General features: G+C 29.5%; 1 protein-coding gene across 2 annotated transcripts; it reads right to left on the bottom strand.

Moving 5' to 3' along the window:
* Positions 1-547: 547 nt before the first annotated feature.
* LOC142323297 (H/ACA ribonucleoprotein complex subunit 1-like) lies at positions 548-21,590 on the bottom strand. Of its 2 annotated transcripts, none has more exons than XM_075362761.1 (4): positions 21,381-21,590; positions 14,385-14,498; positions 11,961-12,176; positions 548-6,401 (listed from the first exon to the last, which is right to left on the bottom strand). In XM_075362761.1, exons 2-4 carry the CDS (start codon positions 14,493-14,495, stop codon positions 6,072-6,074), a joined length of 657 nt encoding a protein of 218 aa, XP_075218876.1. In that variant the 5' UTR covers positions 14,496-14,498; positions 21,381-21,590; the 3' UTR covers positions 548-6,071. The 2 variants fall into 2 exon arrangements, with proteins under 2 accessions (XP_075218876.1, XP_075218877.1); XM_075362762.1 differs by having other exon boundaries at positions 21,411-21,590.
* Between the last annotated feature and the right edge of the window lie 1,943 nt (positions 21,591-23,533).

The following is a 23,533-nucleotide window of genomic DNA, read 5'->3' as shown; positions in this document are numbered from 1 at the left end:
CGCATGTTGGCCATGCCTGCTCCATCTATTTGACAGATCTTTCTTATTTCTTAAGCGAAATACCCCTCTCTTTTAAAAACACTTATTTTTTATTAATTTAAAAAGTTACAGAGTTGTGTTTTCAGTTTTTTTTTTTAAATATTCCATGTAGAAATTTTTTTTATATTTGATGTAGTTTAGTAAACACAACTGATTACAGTACCCCGTTCAATATACAATTGAAAGCTGAAAAAATATTACACAAATTTCACATATTTGCAATCCTGTCTATATATAAATATATAAAATATTTTCAAGAATAGGGAAAAAACTTTGTATAAAACTTTTCCATTCTAGAATTTGCATCAACAATTCTACTTATGAGCGAGGCAGATCTACATGGCTGAAGAAAGAACTTTACAATAATTTGTTCGGTATAATTCAAAAATTTTGATAAAACAAGCTTTTTAATCATGAATGTATAAGCAATAACAATCGGTGCAATTTCAACACAATTTAATCCAGGAAATAGAAACGAGGAACTGTATTGAAATAAGTAAAGCAGAGCAACATTTATAAACTCTTAATTTATCTTTGTAGAAAAATGATAATTTATTTACACAATTATTATAAATAACAATTTTGTATGAAACGTTTTGCAATTACAACTTTAATGACATAAAAAACTGAGATAAAATAACTTAGATACAAATACGTTTATAGAAACTGACAACGGTCAAACATAATACACAAAATAATGTCAACGTTTAACGTGACACGAATATGGCCTCACTCATATACAACTTACAAACTAGGGTAACAGGCAATATTACATCATTTGGTTTTTTAATTACACCATATTTGAATCAGTTTTTGTAAAAAGGGAATCAGTCACCAATTTTGTCATTTTCAGTTTCATATGGATTTCAATACTTATATATAATTTAAAAAAACAGCTTACCAAATTCCAGTTTAATTTCCTCAAGTGTTTTCAGCTATTCTGCATCTTCAAAAGCAATATAATTGATTAAAATTATAAAACTACGATAATTGAATTAATATATATATATATAAAACAATTTATCGTCATTTTATTATTCGTCAAAGTGACTACATCCATATTGTAATAGTTTATCAATTGTTGTTTTTTTATCTTGATAAAAATTGAGAAACTATTACAATACGGACATAGTCACTTTGACTAATAATAAAATGACGATAAATTGTTTTATATATATATATGCAATTCAATTATGGCAGTTTTATCATTTTTAATCATAATTATATTCCTTTTGAAGATGGTAGAATAGCAGAAAGCACTTGAGGAAATTAAACTGGAATTTGGTAAGCTGTCTTTTAAATTATAAATAATAATTATTATCCCAAACAGTGCCATGTTCAAAAAACTAAATTTCAATACGTCATTTATACACCTATAATTTTGTATTAGACATTAATCAGTATATTCCTTGGTTTCAAAATAGAGCCAAAGTTTTATCATATTTTTTAAAGAGGCATGAGATGACTATAAAATAAATTTGTCTGATGTGCGATTCGATTAACAGTTGTACTGTTACTAAATCAGCTGTTTTAACTTAACTTTTCTTGTTCATTTTATGCAATCATCTTTAATTTTATAAATTGAGTTGTTAAATACTAACTGGGATATTATTGTTTTGTGTATTAATACAATGGAGAGTTCTACCAGTAACAGCGAGGAAGAATTAAAAAAACAAAATTAAAGATCCGTCAAATAAAATAAAACAATGTAAACCAAGTGGCAATGAATACATCAACCACAAGGGGAATGAATATAGTTCCAGTATAACAACTAAGATTTTCTTGCAGGTAAGGAGAAACTTGTTCATTAGTTCTTGTTAGATTTCATCATAAATAATAATGATAAAACTCCCAGAGTTGTGGAATACAATTACTTTTATTATTGTTGAGATTTCAATAATAAATTTGTAAATTGATTACCTGTATATTACTCAATAAGTTAATTCCACTTTGTTGTCTACACATCTTTTTTAACATCTCTTATTGTTTGCATCTTCATGTGTCTGTGTGCTAGTAAATGTATTTTCTAGTATTTTTATGAGTATGAAGTAATAGATTTCATTTGTTTTATTTTTTTTTATCTGCAAGAAGCAGAATCTGGAAAAACTGAGGGAAGAAAAATGACTTGATATCTTTTCTAAACTACACTACACCAAGGAGAAAAACGAGCAGGATATTTATTTGCAAGGGCTCATTGATATTCTGGACATCAAAGGCAACCTTGTAACAAATAATCTGATGAGAAAGCTTCCAGAGTTTACTCTGCTAGTTTCAGGTATAATCTTTCAGTAGATTCAACTTGTCAACAGATATGTTTAATGCATTTATAAAAAATTAGAACATTTTGACTAAAAGAATTAGAAGTTAAAATTAGTTGGGCAGATCCCTGAAGAAAACTGAGGGTAAAAACCTTCGCATTGTCTTCCACAAGAGATTCATGATCTTGTAAGAGAACATACTGAATATTACCCATTAAAGCAATCACATTATACAGGTGAACTAGCTAATTATTTGAATGCAGACTTAAATAAAAAACAAATGTGGAGGATGTTCACTGAAAAACATAAAAGACAACATACATGCTAATGTTAGTTATTACTTTTATTATAAGATTTTTCGTAAAAATTATAATTACAAATTTGGTAGGCCTCAGGTTGACACCTGTGATATTTGTGAGCAGTTGAACCTTAAGATTAAGTTACTTCACGTAAATGAGGTAGTTAAATGTATATCCGTAACAGAATTAATAGTTGATAAAAGGAAAAGCAAAAAGTTCTAAAGAAGATGTTCTAAAGCAAGAACAAAGTAAAGAAGCAAAGGACAAAGAACCAGAGTTTCTGTCCATCGCATTTAATTTTCTGCAAAATCTGCTCTCCTAAAATTTCCAGTGCAAGAACTATTTTATTTACAGCAGCTGACTGTTAATGGTTTTTGTGTGTCTAATTTAAAAGAAGAAAAAAAACCAGTCCACCGTTTGTATATCATGAGGGTAACAGGAAGAAAGGGAAAGATGAAGTGTGCACCTTAATACACGATTACTAAACACAATATTCAGGTTCTAACTGCAAGGAACTCTGTATTCAGCGACATCTGTTTTGGGCAAAACAAGAATCAGACTTCAAAGATACTTGTTGGCTCTTACAGACACTGGTAAATTTGAAAAGGTACAAGAGTTATTTCCTATGAGAGCACAATTTTCTACTGTGTGATAAGATGAGTTTAGTATAATTAAACGGTATTCAAAAAGAAAAGAAAATTTTTGCAGTTGATGATATATACAAAGGTATTATAAAAAGTTCAATTGCAGGAAAGTTCACTGTAAAGTAAACTGAAACAGCAACAAACTAAGTTTTAAGAACTAGTGGAAAAGTTATTACATATAATCAATTGTTTTAATTGAAACTCGATGAAAACCACGTTCAGACAGTAGCATTTTCCACATCTTCCTTCTACCACTTTGTTTATAATATCAGTTGTAAAGGTATATAAAAGCCCCATCTACAACCAATGATACTAACTGCCACACCTTTGACTTTTGAAAGACGAAAACTAACCAGGGATAATGTTTCCAGTTTCAAAAACATGACTGGAAAAATCCCAATAAAAGAAAACAAAATAAAATATTTCTAAAATAAAGCATTATATTCCAGAGGAACTTAGAGAATTCAAATCAATTTTTTCATGGGGCACCAATAATGAAAGACATAAGGATGACTATCTTTAAATAAAAAGCATTATTCATATTGTTCCAATTTGTCCAATTTTTATATTAAAATGTTACTATGTTTTTTTGCTATTAAAGCATATCATTGACTAGCTATTAAAACAATTTATTTCACTTTTGTATGGTTTCTATCAACAGACTAGGATGCATAGATTACTGAAAACAACAATTTTTTTTGTTGCATTGTATTGTAATACTGTACATATTAAGATTACATGTTATTTTCTTCTTCTTATGTTTATTACTGGATTCATTTTCTTTGATTAAAAAAGTTCTTAAAAAATATGTTGCATTCATTTACACCTTATACCTTTGATTATTTTTAAAAGGACATCAGTCTGGAAATTAAAAAATTTTATACAAATTTAATTATACATTAAACTTTCAAAATCAGCTAGTTTATTCAGAAAACAATTAAAGAAAGTAAGAAAAATTCATATATGTCAAAAAATCAAAAATCTCTTATGTACACAGTTTTTTCATTTTCCTGTAAACTTAATTACATGGGGACTAATGCCCTTTAAAAAACCGATTCATTTTCTGAAGCTGGTGTACACAAGAATTAATTAGTTATATGTTAAAAATGTTATATAGATTACTGTATTTATAACTGTATAAACAATTATACCAAGCTAATTTATAATGAATATAAAATTTTCCACACAAATTGCACAAGCTTAAACCCAATAACTGAAATAATAATAATTCAATATCTGCTCAATAAAACTTAATTATCAACAAAATAAATTGCAACTTATAACGCAAGTTGAAAAAATTAACATTCTTTTATACCACAAATACCACTACATCTACAAAAATTTTAACCTTCACGCCAATAAAAAAGAAATCTTCATTTATAAAGATCGTAAATAGATTTTTAAATGTTTCAGATACATTTTTTTGTTAGAATTTTTAAAAAATTCTAACAAAAAAAATGTATCATGCAGTTAAGCATGTCAAATGACATGCAGTTAAGTAAAAGTATAGTAGTTAATTTTCAAATAAAAAAACAAAACAATTACAATTAAGTTAGCCTGGCAATGATGATCTGTAAAGTTCAATGATATCCAAACTACATCTTATTATGAATTTCAAACTCTCCCCTTTCTATGAATTATGAGTGATAAAGATCCACCATTATTACCAAAATTTACTTTTACTACATACAGCTGAGTGATTCCTTTATCTTATAATATTCTTAAAGTTTCTGCAAAGAGCAGGTCAAACTTAGTTCAGACCAAAAAAAAAAACTTTACTATTTAGCAAGCCTAAAATAAGTATTTTTACTCCAATGCATTGAAGAATCTGTAATGTCCTTAAACTAAACAAGATATAATTTTTTGAGTATTTTCAAATTATTTAAGAAAAGTAATATACGACTGAACTTGAACATATTCATTAAGGCTATGAATAAAGAAAGCATCTGCCAAAAACAAGTCCAAGTGGTCCATGCAGGGCACGGACTCCCTCAAGAAAATGAATTTATTTTGAAAGTTGTAAGAACTTCTCATGGTAAGATGTGATATAAGTGGTGTCATGGGTATACAAGATGAATTAGAAGGTAAGGAAGCCAAAACAGAATGTACTACAAAAAAATTGTACTCGGCTTGGGATTTCAGTGAAAAAGAAATAGAAGGATAAAACCCACACGTGCTTGTAAGTTGGTACAGATGGCTTAAGCCCAAGACCAAGGGTCCTACTGCATGTGGTCTTCAATGAAAAGTAGTCTCAAGAACAGCTGCTGCTGAAATGCTCAGAGAAATCAGTAATTAGCATTAAAAATATCACAGTAAAAAAAACAGAACAGATGTCTATAACATCATGGAATAAAAAAAAATACAAACAGATGTGGCTTTAAGAAAGAGAAAAAGTACACTGTTTACTGAATAATTAAATATAAATCAACTGAATAATGTAATTATGAAAAATATAAAATAATGAAATAGCAAAGCTAAAAAGGGTTCAAATTATTAAAGTTACTATCTTGTAATTACATATTTAATCGCATTGAAATGTTTTGAAAACAATTTAAAAATGCCTACATTAAAAATCAAATTACAAAATTAAAATATATATGATAACAACCAGTTGATAGATGAAAGCTAGAAGAAAATCACTCGAGAATACCAAAAGTATGCAAGGCATGTCAACAATATCAAGGCAGTGTCTCCAAGATAATATTGAAGAATTTATTATCTGCTTCATCTTCTTCTCTTTTCTACCACAAGATTGGCTGTAATGATCAAAATGCAGTTAGCAGTATTTCTTAAGAAGCTTGAACTGTCAAATTCTGATTGCCCAGGATGTTTTACCATGATTTAGCCCCCCACCTGCCACCTCTGCCGCCACTACTAAACCTTCCCCCACTACCACCACCACCACCTCTTCCACCACCAAAGCCACGTCCTCCCCCTCCAGCACCACCGCCTCTGCCAAAACCTCCTCTCCCACCTCTTCCACCGCCGAAACCACCACCTCTTCCACCTCCAAAGCCTCCTCCTCTACCTCCCCCACCGCGGCCACCACGTCCTCCACCTCGACCACCCCCTCGACCCCTTCCACCACCACCTCTCTTTGTTCCAGGTGGTTGTGGTAAAAACCTCTGTAGTGGTAAAACTTTGGCTGGATCAATATATACCTGTAACAACAAAAACAAAAAGCACCGAATTTTTAAGTCTTTTAACTAACAAGAAAATATTCAAAAAGAAACTAACATCTGTAAATAACTGACTGGCAATCCTTTGAACTTGCAACTACTATCTGTATGTATATAGAGTTTAAAGCATTACCATGGGAAAGATCTACTGATTTTAATGTATAGAGTGCTTACAAATGAAAAAGACAGTTTCAGAGGTTTGTAAAAAGTCTATTTTAAAAATATGTAAATTATTACTTACATGGTTTTAGATAAATTTTCTTTAAGTACTTATAAATGTTCCATTGTTCACCATGAGTCGCACAACCGATATCAACACAGTAATCTAACTCATCCTAAATATGCGATAGCATATCCCACTCAATACTAGCAATAATGTTTGTATATGTTGTTTTAAGACATATACATCAACAGAAAAGGGAGGGAAAAATCTGTAATCACTCTATAATATTAATATCGATCTTTACCTTGTATATACTTTTTCTCATCTCAAATGTGTTAGTAAGATAATAGTGGAAAAAGTGTTTAAATTATTACCTTCTTGAGATATGTGAAAATATTAATACTAAATCATAAAAAAATATTTCACAATAGTAATAATATATAAAATATACAAGTTATAATGTAAAATTATGACTGTAAGATCTGAACCTGAGGATTAAAATATATCTCTTAAATGGTCACTCACACATAAACACAAAATATTTATACATTTTAGTAAAAGCTCTGATGCATAGCATCATATTTTCAACAAGTATTTAATGCCTATATTTATAGGATTTATTTTTTGTAGTTGTAGTTCTTAATTAACAAAAATGACTCGTTGACAATTAAGAGAGCAATATAGTACAAAATGAATAAAGTAGCTTAATGATTACTACTATAAATGAGTGCTTCTTATGCTTAATGGTAATGTATAGGCATTTTCAAGAATATAAGTAAAATAAAAACACTATTAAATGATTTTGCATGGTAAGTGTTTGCAATTCTATTTTTGAAATATATTTCATAATACTGCACATAGTAGTAAGTAATAAATTAAAATGCAAAATATTAAACAGATTTTTTCTTTGTAATTATTAATTTTTCTACTCGCACATAACTGACTCAAAATTACACATTAATTATCCTATTTGCTCTAACAGTAAGGCTACAAAGTACTGTAAAAAATGTCCTAATATTTGGAAAACTTTAATAACCAGCAACTCAGACCTATGAGTGCTAGATATCACTTTTACAGTAAAAGTTCCTACCTCTCAAATAAAATTATGTGAACAAACGCAAAACACTTACCAAAAAACATAGTTCATTGAAAGAATCATTCCATAAAATAAAAGTTTATGAACATCATCAAGATTATAAAAATGTCAAGTCCTACCATAATATGCACAGGAATGAACCATAACTTTGTACCATATGAACCAATGAATTGGTTTATGTACCATAATTAATTTACCATAATTTGCACCAACGAACCATAACTTTATAGGTAGTGTCTTGTGAAGAAAACAGAAATAATTTTAGAATATTCTATTTTTTAAGCCTCGTGTAAGTTTAATGGTTTAAATTACCAATAAACAAACCAAACACTAACAAAATCTCTAGAGAACTTAATTCAGCGAAAACTGAAGAGTAAAAGCTACTCTAAATAAACACAATTTTAAGAAATTCAACTTCTGTTTATAAGAGACAAAATTGTGGCAGAAAAATTCTATGATATGAAGTCAAACCAAAAATCTCTTGATATTGCAAAAAAAAGAAAAAATTACATACATTATTCTTCATCACTGATCACACAACACCACTTGATATAACATTCCATGGTTGGGTTTCTATATTATGTAAACGTTGATTTGTGCAACTTATGCAGTCATAAATTCTTTCATCATCAACATAGTTGTCTTGAATTAACTTTTTGTTTATGACCACACAGGTAAGAATCCTATGGTATTAAGTCAGGTGAACTTAGTAGTAATTAATTGATTTGCCACACCCAATCTAATTATTTTCATACATTATATTCAAGTAATCATCTTCTGCAAAAAAATGGGAAGGTGCCTCATTACATTTGAAAATCATCTGCACTGTTGTTAATAAAGGACATCTCCTACTTTATTCTTGTTAGATACTTTAATGTTATCACCACATGACAATGTTTTCACTATAAATAGTTTCTGATAAATCGTCTGTAATACTGAAATAATGCTCAAGTACTGTTTTCTGATGAATGTTCAACTTATTTCAGTTCATGAGCTAAGAATGTGGTTTTCTGGACTAAGGAAAATTCTCATTATTGTGGGAGTCAGAAAGGAATCCACTACATAACCATGATATGGGGTGGGATGACATCGTGATACTTGTTCAAACCATATATTTTTTAAGTGTACATGAAAGGTGATTCTTACCTGTAAATGTAGAAAAGATTAACACCATGTCATGGAACATGTTTGATCTAGCAAGGGAAGGCTTCAGTTTATTTTACTCTTTGCATGTATGATTTCCTAAATGAACAATTTCCAGGCTGGTGGACTGGCTGTGGTACACAAGCATCACCAGCCCCAGTCCCACGAAACTCTGACCTTACCACACCCAATAATACATAGTGGGAAATAAATAAGGTCGACACATATAAAATGATGAGTTGTGTTACTGTACAGAGGAAGCCTTTTGAACATAATGCCGAAGATCCTTTGTAACATGTGAAGGAAGATTTGGAGATGCATAGCTGTGTGCATTCAGCATAATAATGCACACACCGAGCCACTGGATTAATGATTTGTAGGTACAAATGTATATGAGTTCAAAATATACACTAAGTCCACAACATATATCTATCTTGGGAGTATGGAGACTTTTCAAACATAATGTACATTGAAGATTGATACAGTTTCACTGATTAAAAAGATAAAAGTTATAAATGTGAAAAATTTAGAATAATTAACACTGTTAGATTAATAGAAAGGATTATACAAATGGGTAAAAAATGAATTAAATTACAATGTATTGTTATATTATAAGTGTTTTTCCTTGAATACAATTTAGAAATCAATATCTAAACTAGTTCAAAAAAAAGTTTGGTAGTTTACATAGAAAAAGTCACATTTCATTACGTAACTAATCTTCAGTATAACAATGTTGTATAAATAATGCAAATGTAAGACACAGATGTCTGGAAGATTCCTGAACTAAATTAAATAAAAATACTGATTTAAGATAAATGAATTCACTCACATCATCCCTCTACATTGAACCCTTCTCTAGTTATACACTTGTTCCAGCACCGACAGAGCCTGTCAAATGCTCTGGAGAAATCACTTTATGGGATCGCCTTCAACTGCTCAGTGCAAACACTTTGGAAGGCTGGAATATTGTCGAAAAAGAAATCTTTCATCTTCAACTTGAGTTTAAGGAACAGAAAATAGTCTGCTGAAGCCAAGTCAAGTGAATAGGGTGGGTGGGGTAACACAGTGATTTGATTTGTGGTGTAATAACCTGTTACAACTGTTGCTATGTGTACCGGGGCATTGTTGTGCAAGAGAGTCCAACTGCCTGGATCCCGGTACTCAGGCCGGATTTGACGAATGCGACACATCAGGCATTTCATTACTTCCAAATAGAATTTAGAATTTACGGTTTGACCACCTGGAACAAATTCATGAAAAATCAGGCCCTTTGAGTCGAAGAATGCAATCAACATCGTTTTCACTCTTGATTTTTGCTGCCTGACTTTTGTCGGTTTCCGTGCTCCAGGACTCAACCAGGCAGCAAATTGACACGGATCATAAATGAAGCACTAGTTTTCATCCCAGAATTTGGGTCACTATCAGCAGTTTCAACAGTCTTAAGCGCACGAAAGATGCGCCTATTTTGTTCTTCCGTCAAGAAGTGTGGAATGAAATGAGAGCACACCTTTCGGCAGTTTATTTTTTCTATATAATTGTATGTACTGTGTCTTACCGATGTTTAGCTCTTCTGCTATGGCCCGAAGGGTAAGATGAGGTTGTTCAAGCAAGAGCGCACACTTTCGCAACATTTCGTCATCAACAGCTATTGACGGCCTCCCACTTCATTTGTAGTCATCCAATGACTCTCTACCGTCTTTGAACTGCTTCCACCATGTTTATGTTGTACAAGATGCAGCTTCATCACCAAATGCTTTCTGCATCATAAAATAAGTTTCATCGACAGATTTTTGAAGTTGAACACAAAATTTTATCACGTTTCTCTGTTTCTTGTCACAAGCTCGCACAAGATCACATGAACACAATGTATGCAGCCGAATATAATTCAAGACTGGAGATGAAAAGTGATGAAATTTTGGGCACACACTCGTCAGACATCGTACTGCATAGTTCCTTGGTTATCAGAGAGATGGCATTACTTGTATCAACTACAGAAATTTAGTTCGGGAACTTTTCAGACCTACTGTGTTTATACACGTTACAATTTTATACAAAACAATAAAAAAAAAAAAATATTACACTGTACTAATGAAAAATTTAATAATTTTATTAGACAAATCTTTTAACTCCATGTATGACAAAGTAAATTTTCAATGTTCTAAATATGAAGAAAATTTAATATATTCCTATTATACCTTCAGATCTGTGGATGAAATCAATTCCTTTCTTCTTGCTATACCAGCAAATCTGTGGTCTTAAATATTTCTTGTTCCATCAAATGTAGAGTGCATGTGTTAAAATGAAGCATTAAGAAAACTTTGAATACAATTTTTATACAGATATTTAGACCAATTTAAGTAGACTGCTGTACTTCACATGAATCGGTCTTCATTTATAGAAAAAAAAAATTATTTTAATTTCATGTCTTCCTTCAATTATAAATAAACTATTAAATAAAAATTAAACTATTTTCAATCAACACTGCTTTAAAAATGAACCTTAAACAAATCTGTATTACTTTTTGTTACAGAAAATTCCTATAAATGTAATATGCTGCATAATACTGTACAAGCATCAAGTTTTCATAATATTTGCTTCTATTACTGTACAGTCACTGACATGGTCATCACCATGTTAAGTAGGTTGCAAAATTTGATTAGATATTATTCACCTGACATGAACAATAATTTACTGTAGTTATTGAAATCAAAGTAATGGAAATTGTGCATATTTGTTAGGTTAGGTTAGGTCTTGTCATCTATAATTGTTTATAATCAACTAAGTATAAAAAGTGCCAGTTAAATAACTTAAATAAATTACTGTAGACATATGATTATATAATTTTGTGGAAGTAAAATTAAACATTTGTTTTGAAATCTGACATGACTTTTATCCTGTATAATATATATTGTGGCTATAACAATAAAACATAATGTTTGCACATACTAGGAACACATTAAATATTTATAACTTTTTATACAGTATTATTACACACTCACAAAAAATGTACACAAAATTCTATTCAAACTATATCTGTTTAAATAAATTTTACTTTATTACAGAAATTAAGTTGGCTACACACCAAACAGAAAATTTGTAACAATGTAAAAAAAATACTTAGAAATTAATTTATACTAACTTTTTGATTTGAGGAGAAAGATTTAGCAAAAAGGTCTTCAGATAGTTTAACGGAGAAATAATAATCTCTTATGCTTCCAAATATTTCATCAATTTTTCCAATTTGCTTTTTATCTTCTAAATAAACAGGTGCATTGAAATATGGCACATCTTCAATAGCAGATTTCACTACTAAATCACCTTCACAGGGCCACTTATAATGTCCTACTAGCATTACCTGAAAAGAATACACCATGATAAATTAAAGTTGGTGTTAATTTATATAATTTAGCAGAAATATTTTGTAAATAAATGTTATAATTTATAATTAATAATCAACTGCAACCAATTACATAATTAATTATATATATAATTTTGTTATAAATAAGTGGTTTCACTCTAATGTCTGGTAGGTTTCACTGGTAATGTAGCAAACATTGCTCACTTGTAATTGCTTAAATAATTTAACTTACATAAATTCTTATGTTAGATTATTGCTCGATAATTCCACAGAAAAATTAACAGACTAAATCAATTCAAATACAGTTTCCAGAAGCTTCCTTTTTATACAAATTGACCTTGTACAATTAAAAGACAAGCAAAATGTTTAAAAATCATTCTTCAAAATGAGAAAATTTATCAGTAAAAAAAAATCAACTATACTATTAAAATTATATTAAAAAAATGACATTTTTAAGTATAAGAATTTGTTATATTTATAATAATTTTTTAAAAAGTTCAATGTACTATCCATTTAATACAATTAGATGTTAAATACAAGTAAGGAAAATCTCCACATCTTCAGCTGCAGGGTGATAGTATATAGTATACAAATAAGTTAAGAGAAATATGCTAAGTACAGAAATATACACAAAATGGAAATATATTGTAAATTTTGTAACGTTTACCAATATGTAATTTATTTAATGTCAATGTACTTCTGTCTAATAAAATCCACCCGATGAGTAAAACAGATTAAATACCTGTGTATTTAAATATTAACAGAACCCCACCACATACAATTCTTTTCCTATTAAGTGAATAGATTCATGATTTTTATGCCACATATAAATAATAAGAGAAGTATTCCTCCAAAATTACACTGTACAGGTATCTACTATTATTGTTGTTGTGGTTGTGATTACTATGATCATTATTTGTTTATTTCTTATTGTCATTATTCTAATTATTATTGTGAATTGTTTGTTATTGTCATTTATTATTACTATTACCATTGTCATTATTACTGATTTGTCTTGTTTTACTTATGTTCTTTAATCAATAAATTGTAATTATATAAACACTTTCAACTGTTAATCTCTCAATATCTTGATCGAGCCTCAAACACGCGATATATCTAAACAACACATAATCTTTATACTACATAAATCATGAAACAATTAAGCAACCTTCTAAAAAAGAAATTATGGAGTTTAAAAATATCCAGTTAGAGATGGATCGCAACTCTGAGTAGGTTTTGATGGATTGTAGGTCAATTAAATCTTAAGATAAAACTTAGAAAAAGATAAGATTAAGGCAAAATAAGGAATTATGTAAAAATGAAAAAGTAAAATAAGTAAGAAGTCTGAAGAAACTACATGAACAGACCAGATGTAACATATATGCAGCCGGTCAAGCAGATTTTCTTTGTATACCTTGTTTTATTAATCTTTCACTTGCAGCTTTAACTGGTATATGCAATGTAATCAGACTTTTTTTTCTAAATTAAATCTCCCTTGTCGGCACAGAATTTCTTCAGATTCAGCACACAACACATTGTTACGCAAAATGTATTAAATCAGAAGCTATACAAAACTGTGAGACATCAGGAGAAATATAAAAATTTGTGATTGGCAAAATGGCAAGAGAACACAAGCGGCTGTTGTCACACCATTACACTTTTAACCCTACAGAGTATCATAATGAATTAAAAATAAAATAAATAAATAATACACATATAGTGGTTTGTGAATAAAAATAACATAATAAACAATTTACAGAATATGGCAAGCTGTAGCAAAAAACAGAAGGTGGATAGTCGCCTATTGTGCATTAATAGGAATGATCCAATTTTATAATGACTAAGCAGTACCTCCATGAATTTGTTTTCATGACGATAAAGAAAAATATAATGTAAAGCCGTATCCTGAGAATGCACAGCCCAATTCTATAAATTGAAGAAAAAAAATTTAATTTTCCTCTAAATTTCATCACATGACAAAGAATTTTAAAAGAAATCTTCAATCTGCATCTGGTGTGTGATTTTTTGCAACTCACATCATACTGATAAATTAAAATACAACAATATAAACAACATATATATATATATATATATAAAGAGTATTTAGAAAAAACTGGCTATTAATTTTGTTAATTCACGAAAGTTAAGGCACAAAAGAAACAAACAATAATTACAACCAATATGTGTTTAGTTACTAAGCATTACCTTTTCAGGAGGTCCTTGATCTTCAAATCTCCTGCCTCCAAAGCCTCCTCCACCCCGTCCCCCACCACCACCTCTTCGTTTAAAACCTCTATCTCGTCCTTGGAATAACATAACCTGTATTAATAAAAGTTACATGAGCATTTTTATAAGAAAATATTGTTTTTTATAAAAAACCTTTTAAACTAACCCACATATCGGTTATCATTTCACTGATAATAACAGTGAAATTTAAATTTAATTTTTTTATAAGACCTGAATAGTCTGAACCCTGCTTATATGATATTTTATTACTTATACCCAAATTATTTTCATGTTGTCTACGGGTTAATTAAATTATAACTAATAAATAAGTCTTAGCAGTCCCTACGTAATGAAAAAAAAAAAAAATCTGTTCTTGCTTCTCACATATAACTTCCCCTTCTACTGCTATCAGTTTTGTAAAGAATAAAATGAAGTTTACCTTAAACCATGTTTACCATCTTTTACATTTTCCTGTAAATATGTACAGTATTCTCTTTACAGTACCATCCTTTATTAAAATTACAGTATGCAGTCAGCAAATACAAAATGTAATGCAATATGAATATATACATATATTCAATATGATAACTTTTATAATTAGCATAACTTTTAAAAATTCTTCTGAAAAAAGTCCCAATTTTCTACATACAATTCAGACTACTTTATAGGGGAAACACAATAATACAGAAGCCCCTGAATAATCTGAACCCTGGGTAATCCAAATTCAAAATGAGAAAATGCAAAAAACATTTGGTGTTTTCCAAATCTACAAGAAGCCGTAAGTTTGCTGTGTGTCTATCACGTCCCTCTCTACATTGATTTTTTTGACTAGGTTTTTGATAGTTGATGACTCATGTTTATTTATATCATAGTACAGTAACGAATAACACCCACCCTAGAATCAGTTATGCATTCCATACCGTAGCAGATAAAAATTTTTATCTTGTTTCAATGTGATTTCACTAACCGATGTGTTGCATTTTTTTTTATCTTCTGTTAATCAGTTTGATGTGTAATTGTTTTTTGTATGAACTGAGTGTTTTGTTTTAATAAAATTTAACATTTTTATTGTGCAGTACGTACTGAAAATTTGACTTACTTCAGTTTAACTAAAATAAATCAGACAAACATAAGTACATAGTTAAGTTTTGTAACATACTCTTAGTTAAATTTTAAAATGGCTTCAAATAGAAAGCACGTAACTTTATCACTTTCAGATATGACTAGTATTCTTGAACGTCTTGAAACAGGTGAATCGTCAACTAAACTGGCAGTTGAATTTTTTGGTAAATCAACTATCACCAATATAAAAAAAAAAAAAAATCTGTCATACTTGTCAACTGAATTGGAGCCTAGCAAACGGTGAATACTGAAATCTGAGAGTGACTTGACTGTATTAGATAAGGCAATGTTCTTATGGTTTTTAAGGAAAGTTCACATCATACTCCAATCTTTGCAGAAAAAAAAAAACCAAAATTTTTTTCAAACGAAATTTTGCCCAAAGAATTTAAAGCCAGCAATGGCTTGGTTGGAAGGATTTAAAAAACATACAGGATAAGCTGTCTATTAATTACAGGAGAAAAACTTTCTTCTGATACTAGTGCTTCTGAGCAATTTCAAAATAAACTTTTCAAAAAAATTGAAGAACTACAATCGACAGAAGAACAAATTTATAACACAGATAAAAGTAGTTTTCTGTGAAGAGGCCTGCCTCATAAAATATTTGCTCATTGAGCTGAAGCTTCTGCTCCAGAAAAATAAATCAAAAGAGGATGTTCGATTTATGCCTTGCGCTAACATTTCTGTTAATCATAAATAACAGCTTTTAGTAATAGATAAAGCCAAAAATCCAAGGGGGTTTAAATTTTTTTTATTTCCTACTGAATAGAGAAATCAGGTAAATGTTTGGATGAATGCAATTTATTTTCTTGTATTTTCTTTTTTTCAGAAATCAGGTAAATGATTGGATAAATGCTGACATATTTTGCAAACGGTTTCACAGCATTTTTGTGAAAAATTACTTGAAATCAATAAATTTGAAAGAGAAAGCTTTTCCAAGTTATTTCTTAAAATGATGACAATAGCATGCTTAAGAAAAATTAATCTGAAAAATGTTATGATTTCTCTTACTGCTGCTTGGGATGCCATTGACACGTCTATTGATTCTATTGTGTAAACAGTCTATTGAGTAAACAAATAGAAAGTGTGGTGATAACCTTGAATCGGAAATAAGAAAAAGAAAAGAAGATATTATCAACTGGATTAACATGGATGCAAAAGAATGTTTCTAACTTAAATCCAATGATGGCATTACTGAAGCATGGGTTAGAGGAAAATGTTGAAAATGAAATTAAGTAAGAGTGAAGAGCATAAAGCATGAAGCAGTAAAATGTTTTAACACTTGTATTCAGCGGGCAACAGAGAACAACATTCCACCACATAAACTACTCTTATTGGTTCAAATACGAAAAGATGCAATAGAAAAATAACTAACTTCAATGAAACAGTAAAAAAATACACTTTTTAAAGAAACAGTAATAATCAATTTCTAGAATGGAAATATCAATACAATAATTAAAGCATTGTTTGTACACTAAAAGAAAGAGTTTCAGCATTTATTTTGACTTCCAAAACTCTCCTCGATACCTTATCCTGTACCTTAAAGTTGAAACCTTAATCCAAATTTTTCGTAATCTGAACATCCACAGATTTTTATTAGTTTAGATTATCCAGGGGCTTCTATATTTCAAAATGAATTCATATTTTACCTCCCTGTATGTCACAATAGTGTTAAAAGGGGAAGATTTACCACAATTTCATGTAGATTCTCAGCTTCTGATTCACTTGAATTAGAGTTTGTTGACAACTCCTCTTCTCTATGGCTTTAGAAGCTTTCATCATTAATGCTGGAACACAGGCATTCGATCAGGATAAATTACTTAACAACTAACTTAGAACTTCTAAATAACAGGCTTGAAACCACATAAACTCTGTTATAAAAACCTAACTAGTTTCAGGAGAGTTGACATAAAATAAATTGAACTCTTAGCATCCCATCACTACATTAGTTACAAACAGCTCACCTGATTTCCAGTCAAGCTGAATTCCAAACAGGTTGTTTGGCATTTATTCACCTGTTAGTTATTTCATCCATCTAACCCTGCCTTATTAAAATACAAGGAAAAACACAACCTGTTCGTCTGTGATAAAAAAAAAATAGATTCCAGAAAGATACTCATGCAGTGAATTTTTTTGAATATTTTCAAACAGGAACAATAGTAATTTTTCATATTAACATGCATTTTTTATGAACTGAATTCCAGTTTGGTTAAATGTAAAATTGATAGTCATTGTTTTTAACATTCAATAAGTGATGCAGCTATTCTACCTGCTAAATGCACCTCCCCTTTCCATAAAATAAAGTATGAGCTCTCCAAATTACAATCACACATATCAAAAATCAAAACATTTTACTGTCATCTTAGATTGACATTACCCATCATGTATATACTTACTACACTAACCAGCTCCTGCATCAGAGTTGGCCTTGGAGCAATTTGCTCAGACTTTGCCCTTGCAATTTTTAAAAAAGCCAATGAGTTTTTAATTTCAAAATAGAACTCTATTATACATATCAATATAGAAAAAAAATTATTAAGTTGAAATTATTACTGAATTAGAACTTTAGTAGTCAATAAGCGCTGGTGGAGATAATTGCATAAATACTGCAATTTCATTCCTCCATTTAAAGGTGAAAATATGAAGCTTAGGGCTTTGTTCATTTCTTTCAGTCACATCCATATTATTACACAAAACTTATCGGTTATGTGCCCGCCACATATTTTTCCATTCCAATGGGTTCAAATTGTAGTTAGTTAGTTCTTAGATGTGCGCTCACTAAAGTATAGATTAAGTTTGGTTAGATTATAATTATAGTTTTATTTATTTATTTTCTTATTTCAATATAGAATTTCAGTGGTGCCATCTATGAATGGTTTGATTAAAACATTGTTTTAAACAACAATTGTACCTGGTGGGCAGATAACCAATAAGTACCAATTACACTTATAATTCTTTATAAAATATACACATAAAACAAACTATAAAAAAAAAACTAAATATAACAAATATCAAAACAATCTACTGTTAAAAAAACCATACCAAGTTATTCTATTAGAAAACAAAATTTAACATACAATATAACATTCTGCAGCAACATTCTTAATATTACCAAACTTATTTTTAAATGCATGAGAAAAATAAATTATCCAATGAAATGAAATGTAAAATTTTTATTTTTATGACCGACAAAATAAAATGTTACAAATTGGCACCCACTTTGTCAAGGGTTATTTTAATGCAAAAAAAACCAGACATTAAATCTTTTATTTCTCTTTAAAATATTATAAGATTATAAGCGTATTACCAGAAAAAAAGTTCAGTACTTGCATATCTGCCAGTCAAATTTCAAACTTTTGGGTTATTGTTAATATCACCTGATATAACCATTACATTGCCATTTTAATAACCATTTATATTTATTTATTTTGTAAATATAATTTAACCAAACTTAAGCTACACTCGCTAACCTTGACTAATTAAGGTCAAGGTTAGCGAGCAAAGGTTAACTTTGGTTAATTTATATGTATAATTATAAACAATAATGCTTATATGAAAAATATGTTAATGATCCCGTAACTTCGAAGTACTTTCAGTTACTGGATTATTATGGTTATGGTCGACAGGCTAATACGCAAGTACCAAAAATTCTTTCTTTCATATGACCTCATCATATTCCTTATATCCTACATCCTCAATAAGCCATTTCAATCTTCCTTAACAGTTTTTATATCACTGTATTACCAAATTAACTGAGTGTCTTAATACATGTCTCGCCAACCTACTTGCACTCTTTAGAAGATTCTGCCAAATTTCTTGAGTTATTTTCTTAGGCCGCAAGACAAATAGGAGGGAAATTTTAACATTCATTTAAAATTTTATCTACTCACCTAATTTTCAATACCCACCCGTAATACCAAATTTCAACAGATTCTTTTTTCCTTTCAGTTTCCCTACCGTCCATGTTTCACTACAATAAAATGTTATACTACATACCGATACTTTCACCAATTTCTTTCTAATTTTTAAATCTACATTGAATACTAGCACTTTTTTTTTTACATAAAAGCTATCCTTTCCTTGTCAAGTGTGTTTTTATATATGCATAACTTTGTAACTCCTTTACAATTTTTCTAAGTAAACAATGAAATTCTCCCACTTTTGATATATTGTATAATATTACTTCAACATCTAATTCTTCATTAGCTACCCTTCTGTCAATAATATTTGCTTTTAAGTAACTTATTTCTAAAGTAAATTTCTATCCTAATAATCAATGTATGCCATTCAGAACCTCTTCTTTCTCATCTTTGGTGTCTTGTCAATTGCAAAATGTCATCAGTGAACTCTAGCACTTTTATTCTTTCTCTTTGAATCGTTACTCCACTTTCAAATTGTTCCTTTGATCCTCATAATGCTTCTTTCATGCATAAGTTAAAAATTAACAAACAGCAAGAACATCTGTGTCTTACTCTTTTCTGAATCAAAATTCACATTTCTTCATTTTTTACTCATGTAACTAACTACTTGTCTTGCTTAATGTTTCTATACTCTACAGCTCCTAGAATCAAATTCTTTAACACTTATATGACCTGTTCGTCTATTGACAAAATCCTCTCTTTTCCAGCTGGTCTTAAAAATTTATTATTTCATACTTTAAGCCACCTAATTTTTAACATTCACCTATAATACCACATTTAGCCTCAATTTTTTGTTTGTAGATTCCCTAAAGAATTGTTAGCGTAAATCCTTATATTCTATTCAAATATTTTAGGGAATTTTTTTCTAATACCTAAATTTATTCTTTATAACACACCGAATGATTATGTACGAGAAAAAAACTAATTTAATATTCAAATCAGCATTCACATGACTGAGCAAAAACTTCTATTACTTATAGAAATTATTTTTGTTGGCTGTAAAATAAAAATTTCACATTTCATTCATTTATGCCATTTACTTTTCTCAAGTAGTTAAGAAAAGAAAATTTAGATATTAAAATGAAGAATTTAACAATACAATATGTTTTAAATACAAATTAAAATGTTTGAAGGATGTATATCCATACAATTAAGAAACCTATTACTAACCTAAAGAACCAAATACATTTTATGAAATTATTTTTATTTACTGCTTTTGAATTCATAACTTATTGCTTTACATTACTTTACTGTTTAGGTCATTTAAAATAAATATCTACCAGTGTTTTGTAACTAACATACACCAGAAAGTAAGATTTTTGAAAATATTAACATAAAGGTATGGTACTTTTTCTCAAAAAGCTATTTCATTTACTTAACAAATACTGAAACGTATTTTCAAAGTAAATAAAGAGTTGTGTGTTGTCAAAAGATGTCCCTATTAAGTTTACATTTCATAGTATTTTCTTTCCAGATCATGCTTATTCTCAAGAGCAACGTTTCTGCACATAGGAGCTGGTGTGTGAAAAAAGATTATAAAAAATACAATGAATAGAAGATAGGCATAAATAGGTTGAAAAAGGTACAATTTACTAAACACAATGAAATATTATAAAATACGGGTGAAACGAACATTACAACTTCCGATCTAAAACGGTCTAATACTTAAATACATTTTCAACGTTAAATGATGCAGGAGAGAAATGAAAAAAGAATAACAGAAAAACTAGAACACAACTTAAAACTTTACGTTAAAGGTTTTCGCCCCGACAGCAGAATAATACCAAAAAACGACTTCGCAAATTCAGGTTACTGATTAGTAAAATTTTACAACAGCAACCTCCAGAAACGATGTTTAAAAACAAAAATATCATTTACATAAACATCCTACTTTGACAAACAAAACAGAGATAATAGGTTAGCTTAAGTTACTTACTTATTTATTTTGAATGCGCAAAGGACTAACCTTAACGTCTATATAAAAAAAATATATACCGGAAACAGTAAAAAATCAAATTACACAGTGGAAAATCAGACCATAAATTCGTAAACAAATCGCCAGTTGGAACAGTCCCCCGGCGAACGAAGTTTGTAGTACCAATCGTAAATAAAGTTACCGTTGAACACGTGCAGTTTCGATAACTGACATCCGGTTTGAAAACATGACAATGTCCAAAATCGCTTATTAAAACTGACGTTTCATAATACAATAAGATTCATAGAATAATATTTTTACTTAATTTTCACAAATCCTGAATGATAAAAAATATATATTTTAATTAGATGGAATTTTTTCAGCAACTATTCATCGTAAAAAATGTATAAACCATTTGAGATAGAACGTAAATTTGTAGATCTGTCGGTCAATCTTAAATTCTTACTTTGTATATTCTCAAAAAGTAATTTAAACTGAATCATTTCTTTCTGATGCATTATATGTGTAAACCGACTTCTTATACCTATGTTATGAAATCAATACAGTTAAAATATTTTGATGAAACGGGCATAACACCGCCAAATTTAAATGAGAACCGGTATACCTAACTTGTGTATACTTACCCATAAGTTATTCAATATTATGCCTGAGGACTCATATTGAGTCATCAAGTAGAATATTGAGTAATATAGAGTAATGGGTCAACAGTTACACTTAAAAACTAATCCTCTAATCATAAAGCTATCACTCACTACCTAACTTACTGGGTTGGGAAGGTAGTTCTTCAGTAAATTTAAAAACGTTTTACAATTATTATTATTCATTAAAAAACATTCTACTTCAGCCATTTTTAAAAATTCTTCAATCATCACAATTACTAAAATGCCCAATTACCATACTGTAATTTCTCCAAAAATATTGGCCCTACATAGAATGGTTTACTTTCAATTTATTTTATTTCTGTGAACTTCTCACAGTCCTACTTCTCTAATCTAATGTAATGCCATCTCTAATATAATTATGAGTGTCTAAATTTTATTAAAGGTATGTATGCCTACAATTGCTTACTGCTTCAAAGTTAAATAATGAAGAAACAATCACAAATTTTAGTTCTGTAAAAGTTTGCCTTTTTGTTTTGTATTTCCTGTGCATCTAATGGCCTTTTTTGTAGCCTTAAATCCCTCTAATTTTGTTTATAAGATGATTCCAAAACAGCATTGAATACTATGAATGAAATAGCAATTTGTGATAAAGTACTCTCAAAATTTATCACCATGCTTATATATGTCAGAAAAAAATTTTGAATTTTTTTTGCTAATGTAATCTACATGGTCATTCCAAGAGAGTTTATGGTCAACCATTAAAAATAATAACCTCACTGTTGATGGATGTTTTATAGTATTACTTGCATTGGCATAATTTTCTTATTTGTTATATTTACAGTTTTGTGTGTGTGTTTTAACCATATAAAATTGCATTTATTTCACTCTATTTCTAGGTTATACTGAAATAAGATCTTGAATATCAGAGCATATATATTTATGAAAGTATCCATCTCGAATGTATTTATATTAACACTGAACCGTATCAATGTTGAACTATTTGTGTAAAATATTAATTATTTTATTTAATCACTGTAAGTAGCTCATTGATATTTATTAAAAATGGAGCCAGACCAAGTATTAATCAATGTTATACTCTAGCTAATATTTAACAATTTGGGAGTTGGAAGTGATAATTTCTACTATTCCTGTTGCCTCGCTTTACCTTTTTACATTGTCTCCTACCTATAATATATGACATAAATCAGTAATTGGCTACACTTGTTATAACTACTTCTTCAAATTTTTATAGGAGCCAAATTAACGGTCAAAGGCTTTACGTAGATCCAAAAAGATTGATGTGCCTTCTCTCTTCAATCATTTGCATCTAAAATTTCTCCATTTATGTTATTAATGTTAGTTTCAAAAGTTGCATAGTCAAAAGCAGTGGTGGCTTGTAGCTAAAATTAGTGGTGCTGCTCCAGAAAATTTTTTTCTGGGCCTTTCCAAGGCTGTGGTAAAAGTTTTCTATAATATAAAAACTGAAAAAAAGAAGAATCAAATAGAATAGGTGGAAGCAGGATAATAATCTAATGCCACACTTTATTTTTC

The sequence above is a fragment of the Lycorma delicatula genome, chromosome 4 (assembly GCF_047948215.1).
Source record: "Lycorma delicatula isolate Av1 chromosome 4, ASM4794821v1, whole genome shotgun sequence".
Classification (NCBI taxonomy): Eukaryota; Metazoa; Arthropoda; class Insecta; order Hemiptera; family Fulgoridae; genus Lycorma; species Lycorma delicatula.
This window is presented reverse-complemented; position numbering and strand designations above follow the sequence as displayed.